Raw genomic sequence first — 21,540 nt, forward strand, 5'->3', positions numbered from 1 at the left:
TGAGACCTCACCTCCAGCCCCTGTATAAACTCTTCATGAGTGACACTCATGCTCTTGTCCTTGTCGAACTTGTTGAAGAAGTCGACCAGCCTCAGGTCATGCTTTTCGATGTAGGAGGCTAGCTTCATCATGGGTGGGATCCTGGCTTTAGGTTTCAGAGGCGGTTCCATGCCTCCATGCCACATCTTGATGCCCGGGATCTGCTCCTGAACCTGCTTGAAAATTTCTGTGAAGTCCTCGTTCACTAAAATATCCTGGAAGATGGGAGGTTGGAGAGAGTCAGTGAGTCATTAAGTAAAGTTTTGGAAATACTCCAACAGTATCATAGCGAAGGTTACCCATGCAGGTAAATGAACTGAGATAAATATGGTAGTATGACCACATATCACCTATGTGTCATATATCATAGCAAATGTTGACCATTTGAACCTTTCACTTTGCTATTTGAACAACTTGCATATTTTATTCATATAATCATATATGACTAAATCAGTGAAGATCCAGGTTAGAATTAATCTTCAGTAACCCATGCTTGTCATAAAAGGCGACTAACGGGATCGGTTGGTCAGGCTCGCTGACTTGGTTGACACATGTCATCGTTTCCCAGTTGCGTAGATCGACACTCTTGCTGTTGATCACTGGATTGTCTGGTCTAGACTTGATTATTTACAGACCGCTGCCATATAGCTGGAATACTGAAGAGTGCAGCATAAAACTAAACTCACTCACTCATATAAGACTATTATAATAAATATGTAATTTTTGGAGTAAAATTGATATTTTATACTTATCCTGACTCATGCTCTTTTTGCTTGTCTTCTTCTTCTTGCGAACATAGTGGAACACTTGTATCTCCCTAATTGAAGCTCCCTTCAATTTAAAATCACTAATTAGTATTCACCACGAGTTACCTCCTTTCCACAAGCTCGGGAACGAGGGCGCCACCTCTACCCATGTGCCTCACTCTCTCCTCATATACTGAGCCCAACATTTGAATTTACAGGGAAATCCAAAGTGTTATTTGGGGAGGATGGGAGGGCTGACCTCATGAGTCAGGATAAGTATAAAATATCAATTTTACTCCAAAATTACATATTTTTCCTTATCCTGACTCATGCTCTTTTGCTTGTAGCATCCTACTGGAACGGAGGTGGGAATATCTAATACTTTGGATTTTTAATAATTAGTGATTTGAACTGTGATGATTGTAATAACCCTATGGGAACTTCATAAAGGCACTGAACTGATGAATTCCTGCTGCTAACTTATCAGCTGCCATATAAAAGGTTATTACCATGTACTTATTATGATAAAGTATATATAACATTAATACAATGCTTAAGACTAATAGACTTAAGCTTGTTAATATGCTAGTATAAACTCCTTAGAGTTTGTTAGCTAAAATACTTTAAGATATAACATAGTACTAAGCTTAAGATATGATTAAACTTAAGCTAATTATATAATAGCAAACTCTTTAGAGTTTGTTAGTTAATATACTTATATGATATAGATATAATGCTGAGCTTAAGATATGAATAAGCTTTAGCTACATATATAATAGCAAAAACTCTGTAGAGTTTGTTAGGTAATATATTTTTATAATATGAGTATAGTACTGTGCTTAAGCTATAATTAACTTAAGCTACATATATAATAGCCAAACTCTGTAGAGTTTGTTAGCTAATATATTTTTATAATATGAGTATAGTACTGTGCTTAAGCTATAATTAACTTAAGCTACATATATAATAGCCAAACTCTGTAGAGTTTGTTAGCTAATATATATTTATAATATTAGTATAGTACTGAGCTTAAGATATAATTAACTTAAGCTACATATATATAGCAAAACTCTGTAGGGTTTTGTTAGCTAATATATTTTACAATATGAGTATAGTAGTGTGCTTAAGATATAATTAACTTAAGCTACATATATAATAGCAAAACTCCGTAGAGTTTGTTAGCTAATATATTTTACAATATGAGTATAGTAGTGTGCTTAAGATATAATGAACTTAAGCTACATATATAATAGCAAAACTCCGTAGAGTTTGTTAGCTAATATATTTTTACAATATGAGTATAGTATTGTGCTTAAGATATTATTAACTTAAGCTACATATATAATAGCCAAAAACTCTGTAGAGTTTATTAGCTAATATTTTTATAGTGTAACCATAGTACTAAGCTTAAGATAAGATTAGACTTAAGCTAAATGTATATAGCAAAATAAACTCCTTAGAGTTTATTAACTAATATACTTTTATGTTAAAAACATAGTACTGAGCTTAAGTTATGATGAAACTTAAGCTATATATATATAATAACAAAACTCACGAAGAGGTTTTGTTAGCTAATACCTTTATAATGTAAACATACTGCTTAAGATATGATGAAACTTAAGCTAATTGTATAAAAGCGAAACAACCCTTTAGAGTTTGTTAGCTATGATATAAACCTAGTATTGAGCTTATGAAGGAAAACTTAAGCTACATATATAATAGCAAGAACTCCGTGAGAGTTTGTTAGCTAATACATGTTATAATGTAACCATAAAGCTTAAAATATGATGAAACTTAAGCGAAAATATATAATAGCAAAACCCTCTTTTAGAGTTTTGATAGCTAATATACCTATATGATATAAACATAGTACTGCTTAAGATATGAATAAGCTTAAGTTACATATATAATAGCTAAAACTCTGTAGAGTTTGTTAGCTAATACATGTTATAATATAACCATATTGCTTAGAAATATGATGATACTTAAGCCAAATAGCAAAAAACTCTTTAGAGTTTGTTAGCTAATCTACTTATATGATATAAACATAGTACTAAGCTTAAGATATGAATAAGCTTAAGCTACCTATATAATAGCAAAACTCCTTAGAGTTTGTTAGCCAATATATTTTAATAATATGAGTATAGTACTATGCTTAAGGTATAATTAGCTTAAGTTAGCTATATAATAGTAAAACTCTGTAGAGTTTGTTAGCTTAATTAACTTAAGCTATGTATAAAATAGCCAAAAACTCTGTAGAGTTTGTTAGCTAATGCATTTATCATGTAACCATAGTATTACTCTTAAGATATGAATAACTTAAGGTAAATATATATAATAACAAACTCTGTATAGTTGTTAACTTATATATTGTATGATGTAATAATCATAGTACTGTGATGATAAAAGGAACTTAAGTAAATTATACATAGCATGAAGCTATTTAGTATTGTTATAAGATAAGTAAAAATCTGTTAGATTGACTTATCTTCTCCGAGGAACTGTCAGCTGTTGTGCGAGGACCATGGGATCGAATTGGTGTATACCTGAGACGTCCTCGGTGGTGATATCTCTCAGATAATGGTTTGCAACCACCATATCGGATTTCCAGAAATTAACCCTCCATTATTTCAATCACATTTGTGTAGAACAATTGTAGAAGTTAGCTTATAATATCATGAGTATTAAGCTCATGGAGGGTCGGAATAGGTCCATCCGCGATATGCACGTAGTATGACAGTTCTGATCCAAATGGAGATATAGTACATGAGACTTCACTCTATGTAAGTTGATGATAGAGGAAATAATCTGTTGCATTTTTCCTCCTGTTTGGTTTGGTGGAGATAAATTTACAGTGCTCTTGCTGGCCATCTTGATAGAATCATCGTTATCATGGGGTCCAAGTATGTCATCCAGGCGTGTTCATAAACCTCACTTGTGAGGTGTTGGAGCACTATATTCATATCCCCAGGTTGGGCGAAAATTTCCGCTTTATTCTCCAAACAGAAGTTTAGTAGGTTTACTAACCATCTAGTTGTGTTAGTCGCTTGATGAAATTCAGCTGTAGTCTGAAACGCTGTGGATTTAGATCCACTTGTATCTTTCGCCTAGGTAATTCGCTGCATGAAGTCCTTTGACGATGTAGGTGCACAACCAGGTGTGTCTGTCCTCGCTGAACTTTATGTAAAATCGCCTGACTGCCGATCCCTCGCCTTAACTTGACAGGGGACGCCTCTAACTTGAAGAAAGGCAGTCTAATCATGAATGTTCAGGTTAACTGGACTGTAAAGAGGCTTGCTCGCTCACTGATATATAGTTGTCACTTGTGACGTAAGTCTTGAACTGTGAATTGAGATCGACCTCTGTGTAGGTCGCTTGTCCCTCAGCGGTCCAATCAGAACAAGGCATTTTGATTCTGTATAATACCCGCTGCTGTGATGTCACCGGTGTAGCGGAAAAAACCCACCTTGAATAAATTCTTGTCGCCGCTTGATATTAGCATAAACGCCGGTCTTCACCGTAGCTTCCGGTTATCCGGTGACCACGGTTTCGAGGGTTAATGGTAATCGCTATGCGAAACCTCCGCCGCGAAATATCTCGCTCTGTAATTTTATGCTGGGTAGGTTATTTTCCTGGTTGTCGTGAAAGTAATTTCAGTTTTGAATATAATTCCGACTTCCTTATATATAAGGGTATAAACAACTTGCAAGTTGTGAGCTTGTAGACTGTATACATGAATGTATCGTCATAATTGTAGAATTAACGTTGAACTTGTTGTACATATTTCTTCTCAGAAACTTTGACGATTAAGAGTTATACTCGCTGTAACAAGGCTGCTGTTCAATTTCGATATTGAATTGTCTGCAGATATGCGTAATGGTCACGCGCATGTAGATATATCGTGTATCGTCGTCCGGGATTGTATATTAGCAATTTATAATGAATAGTTGATTTCTGTGAAGATCTATGAAATGTCGCTGACTAATAATACAGCGGCGCTTGTGTTGTAAATAGCCTGAGCAATTATCTTCGCAGAGGCTTTATAGACGGCATCTGGCATACAGTTGATAATCAACTTATGTGACGCCTTGAAACGGACTGACGAGTAGCTATATATGACGAGTGGCTAGTATATGGAAACCTTGGAGGAGATTTCCTCGGTGAACGCCGAGACTTAGCGAAGTTCTCAAGTATCCCTTCTAGATCTTCTGGGTGAAGTAGACTTGGAGCCACTTAGCCTTCGTGACCATCGCTGAAGGTGTCGAGTCAAAGCCCGATTAGTATATATATATATATTTAAATATATATATGAGCTTGCTTTGTGAACAGCCTCTGTGTTTAACAGGATGTGGGATCGGCGGCGAGCGCTTGCCTGAAGTAGGGTCGCATGGATCATCTTATCATATTCAGAAGTCGTTATTACGAAGTCTGGTGATAAGTGTCTAATTGATCGTTCTAGATCTATTTAGGCCAGCGAACATACGTCCTCGTCATGGATTCAACAGAACCAATATACGATTGTAGTTCTTATACTTGATATCGATGATCAACTTGTCTATGGGTTGATCTTCTCGAGACTTGTGAGGGAACGTTGATAGTTTCAGCGAAGCTCTTGTATAGTCCCTCGATGTCCTTCTAGATTATGATGATCTGGATTCAGGTGTCGCCCGCGCATGCCTTCGCTGGCTTCCTCTGCGTCCGGTCCGAGGAACGACGATATGACCTTCGCTCGAAGGCTTCCGTGATGTCTGATGGTCCGAGTCCACATCTAGGGATGAAACCGCGATAAGGTGATGATCTATCCTGCCTTCGCGAAGTCCTTCGCGGGCTGTACATCTAGGTTCTTTCGCCCAGCGAAGGCTGTACATCTAGGTCCTTTCCGCCGCGAAGGCTGTACATCTAGGTCCTTCGTCAAGGTGGTCCGTGACTTCGCCAGCGAAGGTGACATCGTCCCTGGCTGCTACGTTGACGGGGGTGCCTCTGGGGTGCTGTCTCACGTTGGAGCCTTCGCTGCTCGGACCCTGCTACCGCAGATATAGTGGTCCTCCATGATGTTCATAATTTGTCGCATCATGTCTTCTGGGATGGTCTGCGGCGAGGTCGCCGGTGCTTTATCTGCAGTGTTAATGGAGGGGTCCACCGGAAAATCGTCCGACATCAGTGTAGAGGCATCAGGCTGCATGGTGATCTCTGCTGATGTCGCTGTAGCTGTCACCGGTCGCTTCTTGTGGCGTCGTCGGGATGATGATCAGCTGATCATCGAGAGGTCCAGGTCATCGGCTGGAACAATCTCGGTTGAGAAAGTCCTAGTAGACTTCGCTTGATTTTCCCTCAGAGGTCGGCGCTGCCCTGGGTGTCGCGGCGCCTGCGTTGAGTGTTGGTAATGATGGGACCCTCAGGACGATCATCGCATATCTGCGTTGGTACATCAGGCTGCATGCTGATCTGAGCGACATCGGTCAATCTTTGATGTACATCTGGTATGATGACCGGCTGATCATCAAACAGGCCCAAACTGCGATGGGAACGGTCTCGGCTGTTGAGATGTGGTAGAAAAACCCTCTAGTCTTCTGCTGCGACGATGGGATGTCTGGGGAAGCAGGATGCTTCTTGGAGATGGCGGACTACGTCCCACACCTCTCCACCACTCTAGCGGAACACCACACGGGAGGGGAGTCGGCCAACAGCAGTAGACTGGCGAAGGGTTCCGTGTATCAGTCATACTAGACTCTGCATCGCGCGACCTATCTGCTGTGCGTGCCAAACGCAAAGTAAATATTAATAAAAAGGTAGAATTGGATAAATTAGTACCGCAACTGCAATGTGAATATAATAAACATGGCGCCGTACATCATATTAAAGGCGGATCAGCAGCAGCATAAAAAACGTAATCTGCAATAGTACAGAATTTTCATCAACGTAATCCACTGAAACAAACACGGCGTCCCGTGAATAAACTGTAGAAAAACGACTAAATATCAATATATAATCGTTGAAGGATACTAGCTAAACCTCTATAGATGTCTATACGAGGTAACTAACTAAATATAATTCAAAGGATATAGTGTGTCGGGAGACACAGGCGCTCTCACGTCCAGCTCACTGGGCGAAGAAGGAGAGAGTGAGGCACATGGGTAGAGGTGGCGCCCTCGTTCCCGCGCTTGTGGAAAGGAGGTAACTCGTGGTGAATACTAATTAGTGATTTTAAATTGAAGGGAGCTTCAATTAGGGAGATACAAGTGTTCCACTATGTTCGCAAGAAGAAGAAGACAAGCAAAAAGAGCATGAGTCAGGATAAGGAAAAATAAATAACTTCCAAGGTGTACTCACAGAAAAGTCTATGAGTCTGAGGACACAGCTGGGGTTCTTCAATATGGCTGCACAGATGGCCCAACAGCCTCCCGTCTGCATCGGGTTCTGACCCATCTGGAAGGAAGGGAGTGAGTGAGTGGGTGATAGCATACACAAGGCCAGGTGAATCCTTACCTAGTTTTACATAGGTGTTCTCATATAGAAGGCCAGGTGAATCCTGACCTAGTTTTACATAGGTGTTCTCATACAGAAGGTCAGGATAAACCTGACCTAGTTTTACATAGGTGTTCTCATATAGAAGGCCAGGTTAAACCTGACCTAGTTTTACATAGGTGTTCTCATATGGAAGGCCAGGATAAACCTGACCTAGTTTTACAAAGGTGTTCTCATATAGAAGGCCAGGTGAATCCTGACCTTGTTTTATCAAGATGTTTTCTATGAGGGTGTTTTCTGGCCTTATCAACGGGCGAAGACCCAATAATGAAGTAATAATGGCCTACTGTTATCTGATCGATCCTTGGACGCATAACATGCAACTATCTGACAAACTGGAATAGTCTTCTCACCTTCAGCACTTGCAGTGTTTCATTGAGGGAGAGACCCTTCCCGATTAGCACAGCCCCTTCTGTGGTTATTCTGTTGTTTCTGCAAAATGGAATCACAATAAATCTTCACCACAAAATATCATGCTTTACACTTTTCACCAAGACACTGTGCGAGTGTTGAGGGTGTCAAAAGCAAGTGTTTGGTTTGATACTTCACACATTACATCCATGATGGCCTTTGTCCTCAGGTCTTCAGCATGAGAAGACTACGCTTTAACATTGCCAGACCTCTCTTTCCAAATCCATGTCCTAGGTGAATGAGCATTCTATACATCCCAGCCCTACCCTGTCCCTTGAGAAACAAGAGAATACACCTCCTTGCCTCAACCAGTTCCCTTGAGGGACCAGCAGATACCTCACTGCCCTTCTTGGTCCTTGGTGTAAAGGCTTACTGGTGAAGCAGCAGACCACACCTCCCCCACCCACAGCTACTGATGAAGCAGCAGACCACACCTCCCAGACCCACACCTACTGGTGAAGCAGCAGACCACACCTCCCAGACCCACACCTACTGGTGAAGCAGCAGACCACACCTCCCCGACCCACACCTACTGGTGAAGCAGCAGACGACACCTCCCCGACCCACACCTACTGGTGAAGCAGCATACGACACCTCCCAGACCCACACCTACTGGTGAAGCAGCAGACGACACCTCCCAGACCCACACCTACTGAAGAAGCAGCAGACGACGCCTCCCAGACCCACACCTACTGGTGAAGCAGCAGACGACACCTCCCAGACCCACACCTACTGGTGAAGCAGCTGACGACACCTCCCAGAACCACACCTACTGATGAAGCAGCAGACAACGCCTCCTCGACCCACACCTACTGATGAAGCAGCAGACGACGCCTCCTCGACCCACACCTACTGGTGAAGCAGCAGACCACACCTTCCAGACCCACACCTACTGGTGAAGCAGCAGACCACACCTCCCCCACCCACAGCTACTGGTGAAGCAGCAGACCACACCTTCCAGACCCACACCTACTGGTGAAGCAGCAGACCACACCTCCCCGACCCACACCTACTGGTGAAGCAGCAGACCACACCTCCCCGACCCACACCTACTGGTGAAGCAGCAGACCACACCTTCCAGACCCACTACAACTGGTGAAGCAGCAGACCACACCTCCCCCACCCACAGCTACTGGTGAAGCAGCAGACCACACCTCCCCGACCCACACCTACTGGTGAAGCAGCAGACCACACCTCCCCGACCCACACCTACTGGTGAAGCAGCAGACCACACCTCCCAGACCCACACCTACTGGTGAAGCAGCAGACCACACCTTCCAGACCCACTACAACTGGTGAAGCAGCAGACCACACCTCCCCGACCCACACCTACTGGTGAAGCAGCAGACCACACCTTCCAGACCCACTACAACTGGTGAAGCAGCAGACCACACCTCCCCGACCCACACCTACTGGTGAAGCAGCAGACCACACCTCCCCGACCCACACCTACTGGTGAAGCAGCAGACCACACCTCCCCGACCCACACCTACTGGTGAAGCAGCAGACCACACCTCCCCGACCCACACCTACTGGTGAAGCAGCAGACCACACCTCCCCGACCCACACCTACTGGTGAAGCAGCAGACGACGCCTCCCAGACCCACACCTACTGGTGAAGCAGCAGACGACGCCTCCCCGACCCACACCTACTGACGAAGCAGCTGACGACACCTCCCGAACTACTCACCCAATGTCAAGTTCCTCCAGCACTGAGTTGTTCTTTACAGCGTCGGCAAGGGCAATGGATCCCTCCAGCCCAAACCCATTCCATGATAAATTCACTTTCTTCATAAATACATTGTTCTGCAAGTGGAAATATTACTTGATGACACAGAATGAATAAATAATTGTTACCTAGGCTCTTTTACCAGTGTATTATGCATTTCATAATGAGGTATGCTCAAAATGAAAACTTGTCACACCAGGTGGTACAGCTTCAATGGGCAAGGTTTAGTTACAACAGCCCTTAGTGTCACACCAGGTGGTACAGCTTCAATGGGCAAGGTTTAGTTACAACAGCCCTTAGTGTCACACCAGGTGGTACAGCTTCAATGGGCAAGGTTTAGTTACAACAGCCCTTAGTGTCACACCAGGTGGTACAGCTTCAATGGGCAAGGTTTAGTTACAACAGCCCTTAGTGTCACACCAGGTGGTACAGCTTCAATGGGCAAGGTTTAGTTACAACAGCCCTTAGTGTCACACCAGGTGGTACAGCTTCAATGGGCAAGGTTTAGTTACAACAGCCCTTAGTGTCACACCAGGTGGTACAGCTTCAATGGGCAAGGTTTAGTTACAACAGCCCTTAGTGTCACACCAGGTGGTACAGCTTCAATGGGCAAGGTTTAGTTACAACAGCCCTTAGTGTCACACCAGGTGGTACAGCTTCAATGGGCAAGGTTTAGTTACAACAGCCCTTAGTGTCACACCAGGTGGTACAGCTTCAATGGGCAAGGTTTAGTTACAACAGCCCTTAGTGTCACACCAGGTGGTACAGCTTCAATGGGCAAGGTTTAGTTACAACAGCCCTTAGTGTCACACCAGGTGGTACAGCTTCAATGGGCAAGGTTTAGTTACAACAGCCCTTAGTGTCACACCAGGTGGTACAGCTTCAATGGGCAAGGTTTGGTTACAACAGCCCTTAGTGTCACACCAGGTGGTACAGCTTCAATGGGCAAGGTTTAGTTACAACAGCCCTTAGTGTCACACCAGGTGGTACAGCTTCAATGGGCAAGGTTTAGTTACAACAGCCCTTGAGTGTCACACCAGGTGGTACAGCTTCAATGGGCAAGGTTTAGTTACAACAGCCCTTAGTGTCACACCAGGTGGTACAGCTTCAATGGGCAAGGTTTAGTTACAACAGCCCTTAGTGTCACACCAGGTGGTACAGCTTCAATGGGCAAGGTTTAGTTACAACAGCCCTTAGTGTCACACCAGGTGGTACAGCTTCAATGGGCAAGGTTTAGTTACAACAGCCCTTAGTGTCACACCAGGTGGTACAGCTTCAATGGGCAAGGTTTAGTTACAACAGCCCTTAGTGTCACACCAGGTGGTACAGCTTCAATGGGCAAGGTTTAGTTACAACAGCCCTTAGTGTCACACCAGGTGGTACAGCTTCAACGGGCAAGGTTTAGTTACAACAGCCCTTAGTGTCACACCAGGTGGTACAGCTTCAATGGGCAAGGTTTAGTTACAACAGCCCTTAGTGTCACACCAGGTGGTACAGCTTCAATGGGCAAGGTTTAGTTACAACAGCCCTTAGTGTCACACCAGGTGGCACAGCTTCAATGGGCAAGGTTTAGTTACAACAGCCCTTAGTGTCACACCAGGTGGTACAGCTTCAATGGGCAAGGTTTAGTTACAACAGCCCTTAGTGTCACACCAGGTGGTACAGCTTCAATGGGCAAGGTTTAGTTACAACAGCCCTTAGTGTCACACCAGGTGGTACAGTGTCACACCCCAGGTGGTACAGCTTCAATGGGCAAGGTTTAGTTACAACAGCCCTTAGTGTCACACCAGGTGGTACAGCTTCAATGGGCAAGGTTTAGTTACAACAGCCCTTAGTGTCACACCAGGTGGTACAGCTTCAATGGGCAAGGTTTAGTTACAACAGCCCTTAGTGTCACACCAGGTGGTACAGCTTCAATGGGCAAGGTTTAGTTACAACAGCCCTTAGTGTCACACCAGGTGGTACAGCTTCAATGGGCAAGGTTTAGTTACAACAGCCCTTAGTGTCACACCAGGTGGTACAGCTTCAATGGGCAAGGTTTAGTTACAACAGCCCTTAGTGTCACACCAGGTGGTACAGCTTCAATGGGCAAGGTTTAGGTTACAACAGCCCTTAGTGTCACACCAGGTGGTACAGCTTCAATGGGCAAGGTTTAGTTACAACAGCCCTTAGTGTCACACCAGGTGGTACAGCTTCAATGGGCAAGGTTTAGTTACAACAGCCCTTAGTGTCACACCAGGTGGTACAGCTTCAATGGGCAAGGTTTAGTTACAACAGCCCTTAGTGTCACACCAGGTGGTACAGCTTCAATGGGCAAGGTTTAGTTACAACAGCCCTTAGTGTCACACCAGGTGGTACAGCTTCAATGGGCAAGGTTTAGTTACAACAGCCCTTAGTGTCACACCAGGTGGTACAGCTTCAATGGGCAAGGTTTAGTTACAACAGCCCTTAGTGTCACACCAGGTGGTACAGCTTCAATGGGCAAGGTTTAGTTACAACAGCCCTTAGTGTCACACCAGGTGGTACAGCTTCAATGGGCAAGGTTTAGTTACAACAGCCCTTAGTGTCACACCAGGTGGTACAGCTTCAATGGGCAAGGTTTAGTTACAACAGCCCTTAGTGTCACACCAGGTGGTACAGCTTCAATGGGCAAGGTTTAGTTACAACAGCCCTTAGTGTCACACCAGGTGGTACAGCTTCAATGGGCAAGGTTTAGTTACAACAGCCCTTAGTGTCACACCAGGTGGTACAGCTTCAATGGGCAAGGTTTAGTTACAACAGCCCTTAGTGTCACACCAGGTGGTACAGCTTCAATGGGCAAGGTTTAGTTACAACAGCCCTTAGTGTCACACCAGGTGGTACAGCTTCAATGGGCAAGGTTTAGTTACAACAGCCCCAGTGTCACACCAGGTGGTACAGCTTCAATGGGCAAGGTTTAGTTACAACAGCCCTTAGTGTCACAATTCAGGTGGTACAGCTTCAATGGGCAAGGTTTAGTTACAACAGCCCTTAGTGTCACACCAGGTGGTACAGCTTCAATGGGCAAGGTTTAGTTACAACAGCCCTTAGTGTCACACCAGGTGGTACAGCTTCAATGGGCAAGGCAAGGCTTTGGGCAAGGTTACAACAGCCCTTAGTGTCACACCAGGTGGTACAGCTTCAATGGGCAAGGTTTAGTTACAACAGCCCTTAGTGTCACACCAGGTGGTACAGCTTCAATGGGCAAGGTTTAGTTACAACAGCCCTTAGTGTCACACCAGGTGGTACAGCTTCAATGGGCAAGGTTTAGTTACAACAGCCCTTAGTGTCACACCAGGTGGTACAGCTTCAATGGGCAAGGTTTAGTTACAACAGCAAGCCCTAGTGTCACACCAGGTGGTACAGCTTCAATGGGCAAGGTTTAGTTACAACAGCCCTTAGTGTCACACCAGGTGGTACAGCTTCAATGGGCAAGGTTTAGTTACAACAGCCCTTAGTGTCACACCAGGTGGTACAGCTTCAATGGGCAAGGTTTAGTTACAACAGCCCTTAGTGTCACACCAGGTGGTACAGCTTCAATGGGCAAGGTTTAGTTACAACAGCCCTTAGTGTCACACCAGGTGGTACAGCTTCAATGGGCAAGGTTTAGTTACAACAGCCCTTAGTGTCACACCAGGTGGTACAGCTTCAATGGGCAAGGTTTAGTTACAACAGCCCTTAGTGTCACACCAGGTGGTACAGCTTCAATGGGCAAGGTTTAGTTACAACAGCCCTTAGTGTCACACCAGGTGGTACAGCTTCAATGGGCAAGGTTTAGTTACAACAGCCCTTAGTGTCACACCAGGTGGTACAGCTTCAATGGGCAAGGTTTAGTTACAACAGCCCTTAGTGTCACACCAGGTGGTACAGCTTCAATGGGCAAGGTTTAGTTACAACAGCCCTTAGTGTCACACCAGGTGGTACAGCTTCAATGGGCAAGGTTTAGTTACAACAGCCCTTAGTGTCACACCAGGTGGTACAGCTTCAATGGGCAAGGTTTAGTTACAACAGCCCTTCACACCAGGTGTCACACCAGGTGGTACAGCAGCCCTTAGTGTCTTCAATGGGCAAGGTTTAGTTACAACAGCCCTTAGTGTCACACCAGGTGGTACAGCTTCAATGGGCAAGGTTGGATTACAACAGCCCTTAGTGTCACACCAGGTGGTACAGCTTCAATGGGCAAGGTTTAGAGTTACAACAGCCCTTAGTGTCACACCAGGTGGTACAGCTTCAATGGGCAAGGTTTAGTTACAACAGCCCTTAGTGTCACACCAGGTGGTACAGCTTCAATGGGCAAGGTTTAGTTACAACAGCCCTTAGTGTCACACCAGGTGGTACAGCTTCAATGGGCAAGGTTTAGTTACAACAGCCCTTAGTGTCACACCAGGTGGTACAGCTTCAATGGGCAAGGTTTAGTTACAACAGCCCTTAGTGTCACACCAGGTGGTACAGCTTCAATGGGCAAGGTTTAGTTACAACAGCCCTTAGTGTCACACCAGGTGGTACAGCTTCAATGGGCAAGGTTTAGTTACAACAGCCCTTAGTGTCACACCAGGTGGTACAGCTTCAATGGGCAAGGTTTAGTTACAACAGCCCTTAGTGTCACACCAGGTGGTACAGCTTCAATGGGCAAGGTTTAGTTACAACAGCCCTTAGTGTCACACCAGGTGGTACAGCTTCAATGGGCAAGGTTTAGTTACAACAGCCCTTAGTGTCACACCAGGTGGTACAGCTTCAATGGGCAAGGTTTAGTTACAACAGCCCTTAGTGTCACACCAGGTGGTACAGCTTCAATGGGCAAGGTTTAGTTACAACAGCCCTTAGTGTCACACCAGGTGGTACAGCTTCAATGGGCAAGGTTTAGTTACAACAGCCCTTAGTGTCACACCAGGTGGTACAGCTTCAATGGGCAAGGTTTAGTTTACAACAGCCCTTAGTGTCACACCAGGTGGTACAGCTTCAATGGGCAAGGTTTAGTTACAACAGCCCTTAGTGTCACACCAGGTGGTACAGCTTCAATGGGCAAGGTTTAGTTACAACAGCCCTTAGTGTCACACCAGGTGGTACAGCTTCAATGGGCAAGGTTTAGTTACAACAGCCCCAGGTGTCACACCAGGTGGTACAGCTTCAATGGGCAAGGTTTAGTTACAACAGCCCTTAGTGTCACACCAGGTGGTACAGCTTCAATGGGCAAGGTTTAGTTACAACAGCCCTTAGTGTCACACCAGGTGGTACAGCTTCAATGGGCAAGGTTTGAGTTACAACAGCCCTTAGTGTCACACCAGGTGGTACAGCTTCAATGGGCAAGGTTTAGTTACAACAGCCCTTAGTGTCACACCAGGTGGGTACAGCTTCAATGGGCAAGGTTTAGTTACAACGCCCTATGGTGTCACACCAGGTGGTACAGCTTCAATGGGCAAGGTTTAGTTACAACAGCCCTTAGTGTCACACCAGGTGGTACAGCTTCAATGGGCAAGGTTTAGTTACAACAGCCCTTAGTGTCACACCAGGTGGTACAGCTTCAATGGGCAAGGTTTAGTTACAACAGCCCTTGAGTGTCACACCAGGTGGTACAGCTCAATGGGCAAGGTTTAGTTACAACAGCCCTAGTGTCACACCAGGTGGTACAGCTTCAATGGGCAAGGTTTAAGTTACAACAGCCCATAGTGTCACACCAGGTGGTACAGCTTCAATGGGCAAGGTTTAAGTTACAACAGCCCTTGGTGTCACACCAGGTGGTACAGCTTCAATGGGCAAGGTTTAGTTACAACAGCCCTTAGTGTCACACCAGGTGGTACAGCTTCAATGGGCAAGGTTTAGTTACAGCAGCCCTTAGTGTCACACCAGGTGGTACAGCTTCAATGGGCAAGGTTTAGTTACAACAGCCCTTAGTGTCACACCAGGTGGTACAGCTTCAATGGGCAAGGTTTAGTTACAACAGCCCTTAGTGTCACACCAGGTGGTACAGCTTCAATGGGCAAGGTTTAGTTACAACAGCCCTTAGTGTCACACCAGGTGGTACAGCTTCAATGGGCAAGGTTTAGTTACAACAGCCCTTAGTGTCACACCAGGTGGTACAGCTTCAATGGGCAAGGTTTAGTTACAACAGCCCTTAGTGTCACACCAGGTGGTACAGCTTCAATGGGCAAGGTTTAGTTACAACAGCCCTTAGTGTCACACCAGGTGGTACAGCTTCAATGGGCAAGGTTTAGTTACAACAGCCCTTAGTGTCACACCAGGTGGTACAGCTTCAATGGGCAAGGTTTAGTTACAACAGCCCTTAGTGTCACACCAGGTGGTACAGCTTCAATGGGCAAGGTTTAGTTACAGCAGCCCTTAGTGTCACACCAGGTGGTACAGCTTCAATGGGCAAGGTTTAGTTACAACAGCCCTTAGTGTCACACCAGGTGGTACAGCTTCAATGGGCAAGGTTTAGTTACAACAGCCCTTAGTGTCACACCAGGTGGTACAGCTTCAATGGGCAAGGTTTAGTTACAACAACCCTTGAGCACACCAGGTGGTACAGCTTCAATGGGCAAGGTTTAGTTACAACAGCCCTTAGTGTGGTGGTACAGCTTCAATGGGCAAGGTTTAGTTACAACAGCCCTTAGTGTCACACCAGGTGGTACAGCTTCAATGGGCAAGGTTTAGTTACAACAGCCCTTAGTGTCACACCAGGTGGTACAGCTTCAATGGGCAAGGTTTAGTTACAACAGCCCTTAGTGTCACACCAGGTGGTACAGCTTCAATGGGCAAGGTTTAGTTACAACAGCCCTTAGTGTCACACCAGGTGGTACAGCTTCAATGGGCAAGGTTTAGTTACAACAGCCCTTAGTGTCACACCAGGTGGTACAGCTTCAATGGGCAAGGTTTAGTTACAACAGCCCTTAGTGTCACACCAGGTGGTACAGCTTCAATGGGCAAGGTTTAGTTACAACAGCCCTTAGTGTCACACCAGGTGGTACAGCTTCAATGGGCAAGGTTTAGTTACAACAGCCCTTGGTGTCACACCAGGTGGTACAGCTTCAATGGGCAAGGTTTAGTTACAACAGCCCTTAGTGTCACACCAGGTGGTACAGCTTCAATGGGCAAGGTTTAGTTACAACAGCCCTTAGTGTCACACCAGGTGGTACAGCTTCAATGGGCAAGGTTTAGTTACAACAGCCCTTAGTGTCACACCAGGTGGTACAGCTTCAATGGGCAAGGTTTAGTTACAACAGCCCTTAGTGTCACACCAGGTGGGTACAGCTTCAATGGGCAAGGTTTAGTTACAGCAGCCCTTAGTGTCACACCAGGTGGTACAGCTTCAATGGGCAAGGTTTAGTTACAACAGCCCTTAGTGTCACACCAGGTGGTACAGCTTCAATGGGCAAGGTTTAGTTACAACAGCCCTTAGTGTCACACCAGGTGGTACAGCTTCAATGGGCAAGGTTTAGTTACAACAGCCCTTAGTGTCACACCAGGTGGTACAGCTTCAATGGGCAAGGTTTAGTTACAACAGCCCTTAGTGTCACACCAGGTGGTACAGCTTCAATGGGCAAGGTTTAGTTACAACAGCCCTTAGTGTCACACCAGGTGGTACAGCTTCAATGGGCAAGGTTTAGTTACAACAGCCCTTAGTGTCACACCAGGTGGTACAGCTTCAATGGGCAAGGTTTAGTTACAACAGCCCTTAGTGTCACACCAGGTGGTACAGCTTCAATGGGCAAGGTTTAGTTACAACAGCCCTTAGTGTCACACCAGGTGGTACAGCTTCAATGGGCAAGGTTTAGTTACAACAGCCCTTGAGTGTCACACCAGGTGGTACAGCTTCAATGGGCAAGGTTTAGTTACAACAGCCCTTAGTGTCACACCAGGTGGTACAGCTTCAATGGGCAAGGTTTAGTTACAACAGCCCTTAGTGTCACACCAGGTGGTACAGCTTCAATGGGCAAGGTTTAGTTACAACAGCCCTTAGTGTCACACCAGGTGGTACAGCTTCAATGGGCAAGGTTTAGTTACAACAGCCCTTAGTGTCACACCAGGTGGTACAGCTTCAATGGGCAAGGTTTAGTTACAACAGCCCTTAGTGTCACACCAGGTGGTACAGCTTCAATGGGCAAGGTTTAGTTACAACAGCCCTTAGTGTCACACCAGGTGGTACAGCTTCAATGGGCAAGGTTTAGTTACAACAGCCCTTAGTGTCACACCAGGTGGTACAGCTTCAATGGGCAAGGTTTAGTTACAACAGCCCTTAGTGTCACACCACCAGGTGGTACAGCTTCAATGGGGCAAGGTTTAGTTACAACAGCCCTTAGTGTCACACCAGGTGGTACAGCTTCAATGGGCAAGGTTTAGTTACAACAGCCCTTAGTGTCACACCAGGTGGTACAGCTTCAATGGGCAAGGTTTAGTTACAACAGCCCTTAGTGTCACACCAGGTGGTACAGCTTCAATGGGCAAGGTTTAGTTACAACAGCCCTTAGTGTCACACCAGGTGGTACAGCTTCAATGGGCAAGGTTTAGTTACAACAGCCCTTAGTGTCACACCAGGTGGTACAGCTTCAATGGGCAAGGTTTAGTTACAACAGCCCTTAGTGTCACACCAGGTGGTACAGCTTCAATGGGCAAGGTTTAGTTACAACAGCCCTTAGTGTCACACCAGGTGGTACAGCTTCAATGGGCAAGGTTTAGTTACAACAGCCCCCTTAGTGTCACACCAGGTGGTACAGCTTCAATGGGCAAGGTTTAGTTACAACAGCCCTTAGTGTCACACCAGGTGGTACAGCTTCAATGGGCAAGGTTTAGTTACAACAGCCCTTAGTGTCACACCAGGTGGTACAGCTTCAATGGGCAAGGTTTAGTTACAACAGCCCTTAGTGTCACACCAGGTGGTACAGCTTCAATGGGCAAGGTTTAGTTACAACAGCCCTTAGTGTCACACCAGGTGGTACAGCTTCAATGGGCAAGGTTTAGTTACAACAGCCCTTAGTGTCACACCAGGTGGTACAGCTTCAATGGGCAAGGTTTAGTTACAACAGCCCTTAGTGTCACACCAGGTGGTACAGGTGGTACAGCAATGGGCAAGGTTTAGTTACAACAGCCCTTAGTGTCACACCAGGTGGTACAGCTTCAATGGGCAAGGTTTAGTTACAACAGCCCTTAGTGTCACACCAGGTGGTACAGCTTCAATGGGCAAGGTTTAGTTACAACAGCCCTTAGTGTCACACCAGGTGGTACAGCTTCAATGGGCAAGGTTTAGTTACAACAGCCCTTAGTGTCACACCAGGTGGTACAGCTTCAATGGGCAAGGTTTAGTTACAACAGCCCTTAGTGTCACACCAGGTGGTACAGCTTCAATGGGCAAGGTTTAGTTACAACAGCCCTTAGTGTCACACCAGGTGGTACAGCTTCAATGGGCAAGGTTTAGTTACAACAGCCCTTAGTGTCACACCAGGTGGTACAGCTTCAATGGGCAAGGTTTAGTTACAACAGCCCTTAGTGTCACACCAGGTGGTACAGCTTCAATGGGCAAGGTTTAGTTACAACAGCCCTTAGTGTCACACCAGGTGGTACAGCTTCAATGGGCAAGGTTTAGTTACAACAGCCCTTAGTGTCACACCAGGTGGTACAGCTTCAATGGGCAAGGTTTAGTTACAACAGCCCTTAGTGTCACACCAGGTGGTACAGCTTCAATGGGCAAGGTTTAGTTACAACAGCCCTTAGTGTCACACCAGGTGGTACAGCTTCAATGGGCAAGGTTTAGTTACAACAGCCCTTAGTGTCACACCAGGTGGTACAGCTTCAATGGGCAAGGTTTAGTTACAACAGCCCTTAGTGTCACACCAGGTGGTACAGCTTCAATGGGCAAGGTTTAGTTACAACAGCCCTTAGTGTCACACCAGGTGGTACAGCTTCAACGGGCAAGGTTTAGTTACAACAGCCCTTAGTGTCACACCAGGTGGTACAGCTTCAATGGGCAAGGTTTAGTTACAACAGCCCTTAGTGTCACACCAGGTGGTACAGCTTCAATGGGCAAGGTTTAGTTACAACAGCCCTTAGTGTCACACCAGGTGGTACAGCTTCAATGGGCAAGGTTTAGTTACAACAGCCCTTAGTGTCACACCAGGTGGTACAGCTTCAACGGGCAAGGTTTAGTTACAACAGCCCTTAGTGTCACACCAGGTGGTACAGCTTCAATGGGCAAGGTTTTGTTACAACAGCCCTTAGTGTCACACTGTGCTAATGTTATAACAGTGTGTGGTGTGACACTGATAATGTTATAACATTGCTTAGTGTCATGCTGATGTTATAACAGCGCTTGGAGTTATACCTCTTCATGTGTTACTGATCTGAACATAAGGCCTAACTCCCTAACTAAGACTTCAGGTTTTCAGTTGTATTTTCTCTGTTGTCAGACTGATACTTTGATTCATTATATTTGACAATAGAGAAAGCTACAGAGAGACGTGACACAATGTTGTTTAGCTTTTGTTTACTGTGTGTTCACCTTTACTCCCATTGCCACGGAGATGGCACCTTTCCGCCGTAGATGGTTCCAACTGAGGTCCAGTTCTTTGAGTGAAGTATTCTCGGAGATCGCCGGCCCCAGCGCAATACCAGCACTCTCACCAAAGTTATTATGACTAAGGTTTAAATATTCTATTTTTGTTGCACTCTGCAATGGAATACAAAATATTGTACAAAAAACAGAACTATTTGAATGGTTCTTCTCTTATAAGGGTTAATATGTAGCCACAATAATACTAATACTCTTGTACATAATAATCTTGTACTTCATAGCCTTGTTTATCAGTGTTTCTGATCAGCCGTTCAGACATGATGATTATTGTTGTACAAAACTCACCAGCAAAGCATCAGCAAAATATCCAGCAGCTTTGTCGTCAAATTCATTTCCTGAAAAAATATATACTTAGATTTACTCTCTACTGATGATTAGATATTGATAGTCTATTATGAAACCTTGATTGTACTTTAGGATTTGGGTAATCTGACCATGGACAAAAGCAGATGCCTTCTGTCATTCACATGCTCATTACAACAAAAATAACAAATGTATGTCATAAAGAAGGTAAATAAACCTTGGACCTAGACAGTTTCTGTATTGTGTTTGGTAAGTAAATATATCACTCTAATGACTACAATATGGAGGGTCATGTTGTGCTGCATGTTGGAGAGAAATAAACATCTGTGATGAGGTACTGACTAGGGGTGACTATTGAGGGGGAAACAACTATTGCGATAGCGATAGTCTATTGTTGTTTTTTGCGCTGCACATTTATCAACAGAAGTCAATTACTAAACTATCGATAGGCACACACACTATCAATGTATCAATAGTTTTTCGTTTCTACCATCAATTAATTGCTATCGGAGACCCAACAATTGCAATCCATGAATAGTTTGATGCATCATTACAGCCCTAGTTTTGACATACTCTTTGGCCAAAAATCTGTGATGGTCCGGGTTAGAATGTTGATCACTGGATTGTCTGGTCCAGACTCGATTATTTACAGACCGCCACCATATAGCTGGAATATTGCTGAGTGCAGCGTAAACCTAAACTCACTCACTCACTTTAGCCAAAATCAGGACTGAAAATCTGTGTCTCACCCTGTAGACTAGTCCCTAATGTTGTTGCCTGTATATAGATCCACTAACCTGCTAGTGTCACCCTGTAGACTAGTCCCTAATGTTGTTGCCTGTATATAGATCCACTAACCTGCTCGTGTCACCCTGTAGACTAGTCCCTAATGTTGTTGCCTGTATATAGATCCACTAACCTGCTAGTGTCACCCTGTAGACTAGTCCCTAATGTTGTTGCCTGTATATAGATCCACTAACTTGCTAGTGTCACCCTGTAGACGAGTCCCTAATGTTGTTGCCTGTATATAGATCCACTAACCTGCTAGTGTCACCCTGTAGACTAGTCCCTAATGTTGTTGCCTGTATATAGATCCACTAACCTGCTAGTGTCACCCTGTAGACTAGTCCCTAATGTTGTTGCCTGTATATAGATCCACTGACCTGCTAGTGTCACCCTGTAGACTAGTCCCTAATGTTGTTGCCTGT

General features: G+C 45.0%; 1 protein-coding gene across 6 annotated transcripts in view; it reads right to left on the bottom strand.

Annotated features, from left to right (window-relative positions):
* Positions 1-21,540, bottom strand: part of LOC124286970 (leucine-rich repeat-containing protein 74B-like) — a 72,042-nt gene that overhangs the window by 11,133 nt on the left and 39,369 nt on the right. For all 6 annotated transcript variants that reach the window (XM_046723428.1, XM_046723425.1, XM_046723426.1 and 3 more), the window contains 6 exons: positions 20,315-20,364; positions 19,958-20,125; positions 9,412-9,527; positions 7,664-7,742; positions 7,116-7,211; positions 12-254 (listed from right to left, as the gene is read on the bottom strand). In XM_046723428.1, coding sequence (XP_046579384.1) covers positions 12-254; positions 7,116-7,211; positions 7,664-7,742; positions 9,412-9,527; positions 19,958-20,125; positions 20,315-20,364 — 752 coding nt within the window. The remainder of the gene's footprint in view (positions 1-11; positions 255-7,115; positions 7,212-7,663; positions 7,743-9,411; positions 9,528-19,957; positions 20,126-20,314; positions 20,365-21,540) is intronic.

The sequence above is a fragment of the Haliotis rubra genome, unplaced genomic scaffold (genome assembly GCF_003918875.1).
Source record: "Haliotis rubra isolate DU_JTF1 unplaced genomic scaffold, ASM391887v1 Scf397, whole genome shotgun sequence".
NCBI classification, from domain to species: domain Eukaryota; kingdom Metazoa; phylum Mollusca; class Gastropoda; order Lepetellida; family Haliotidae; genus Haliotis; species Haliotis rubra.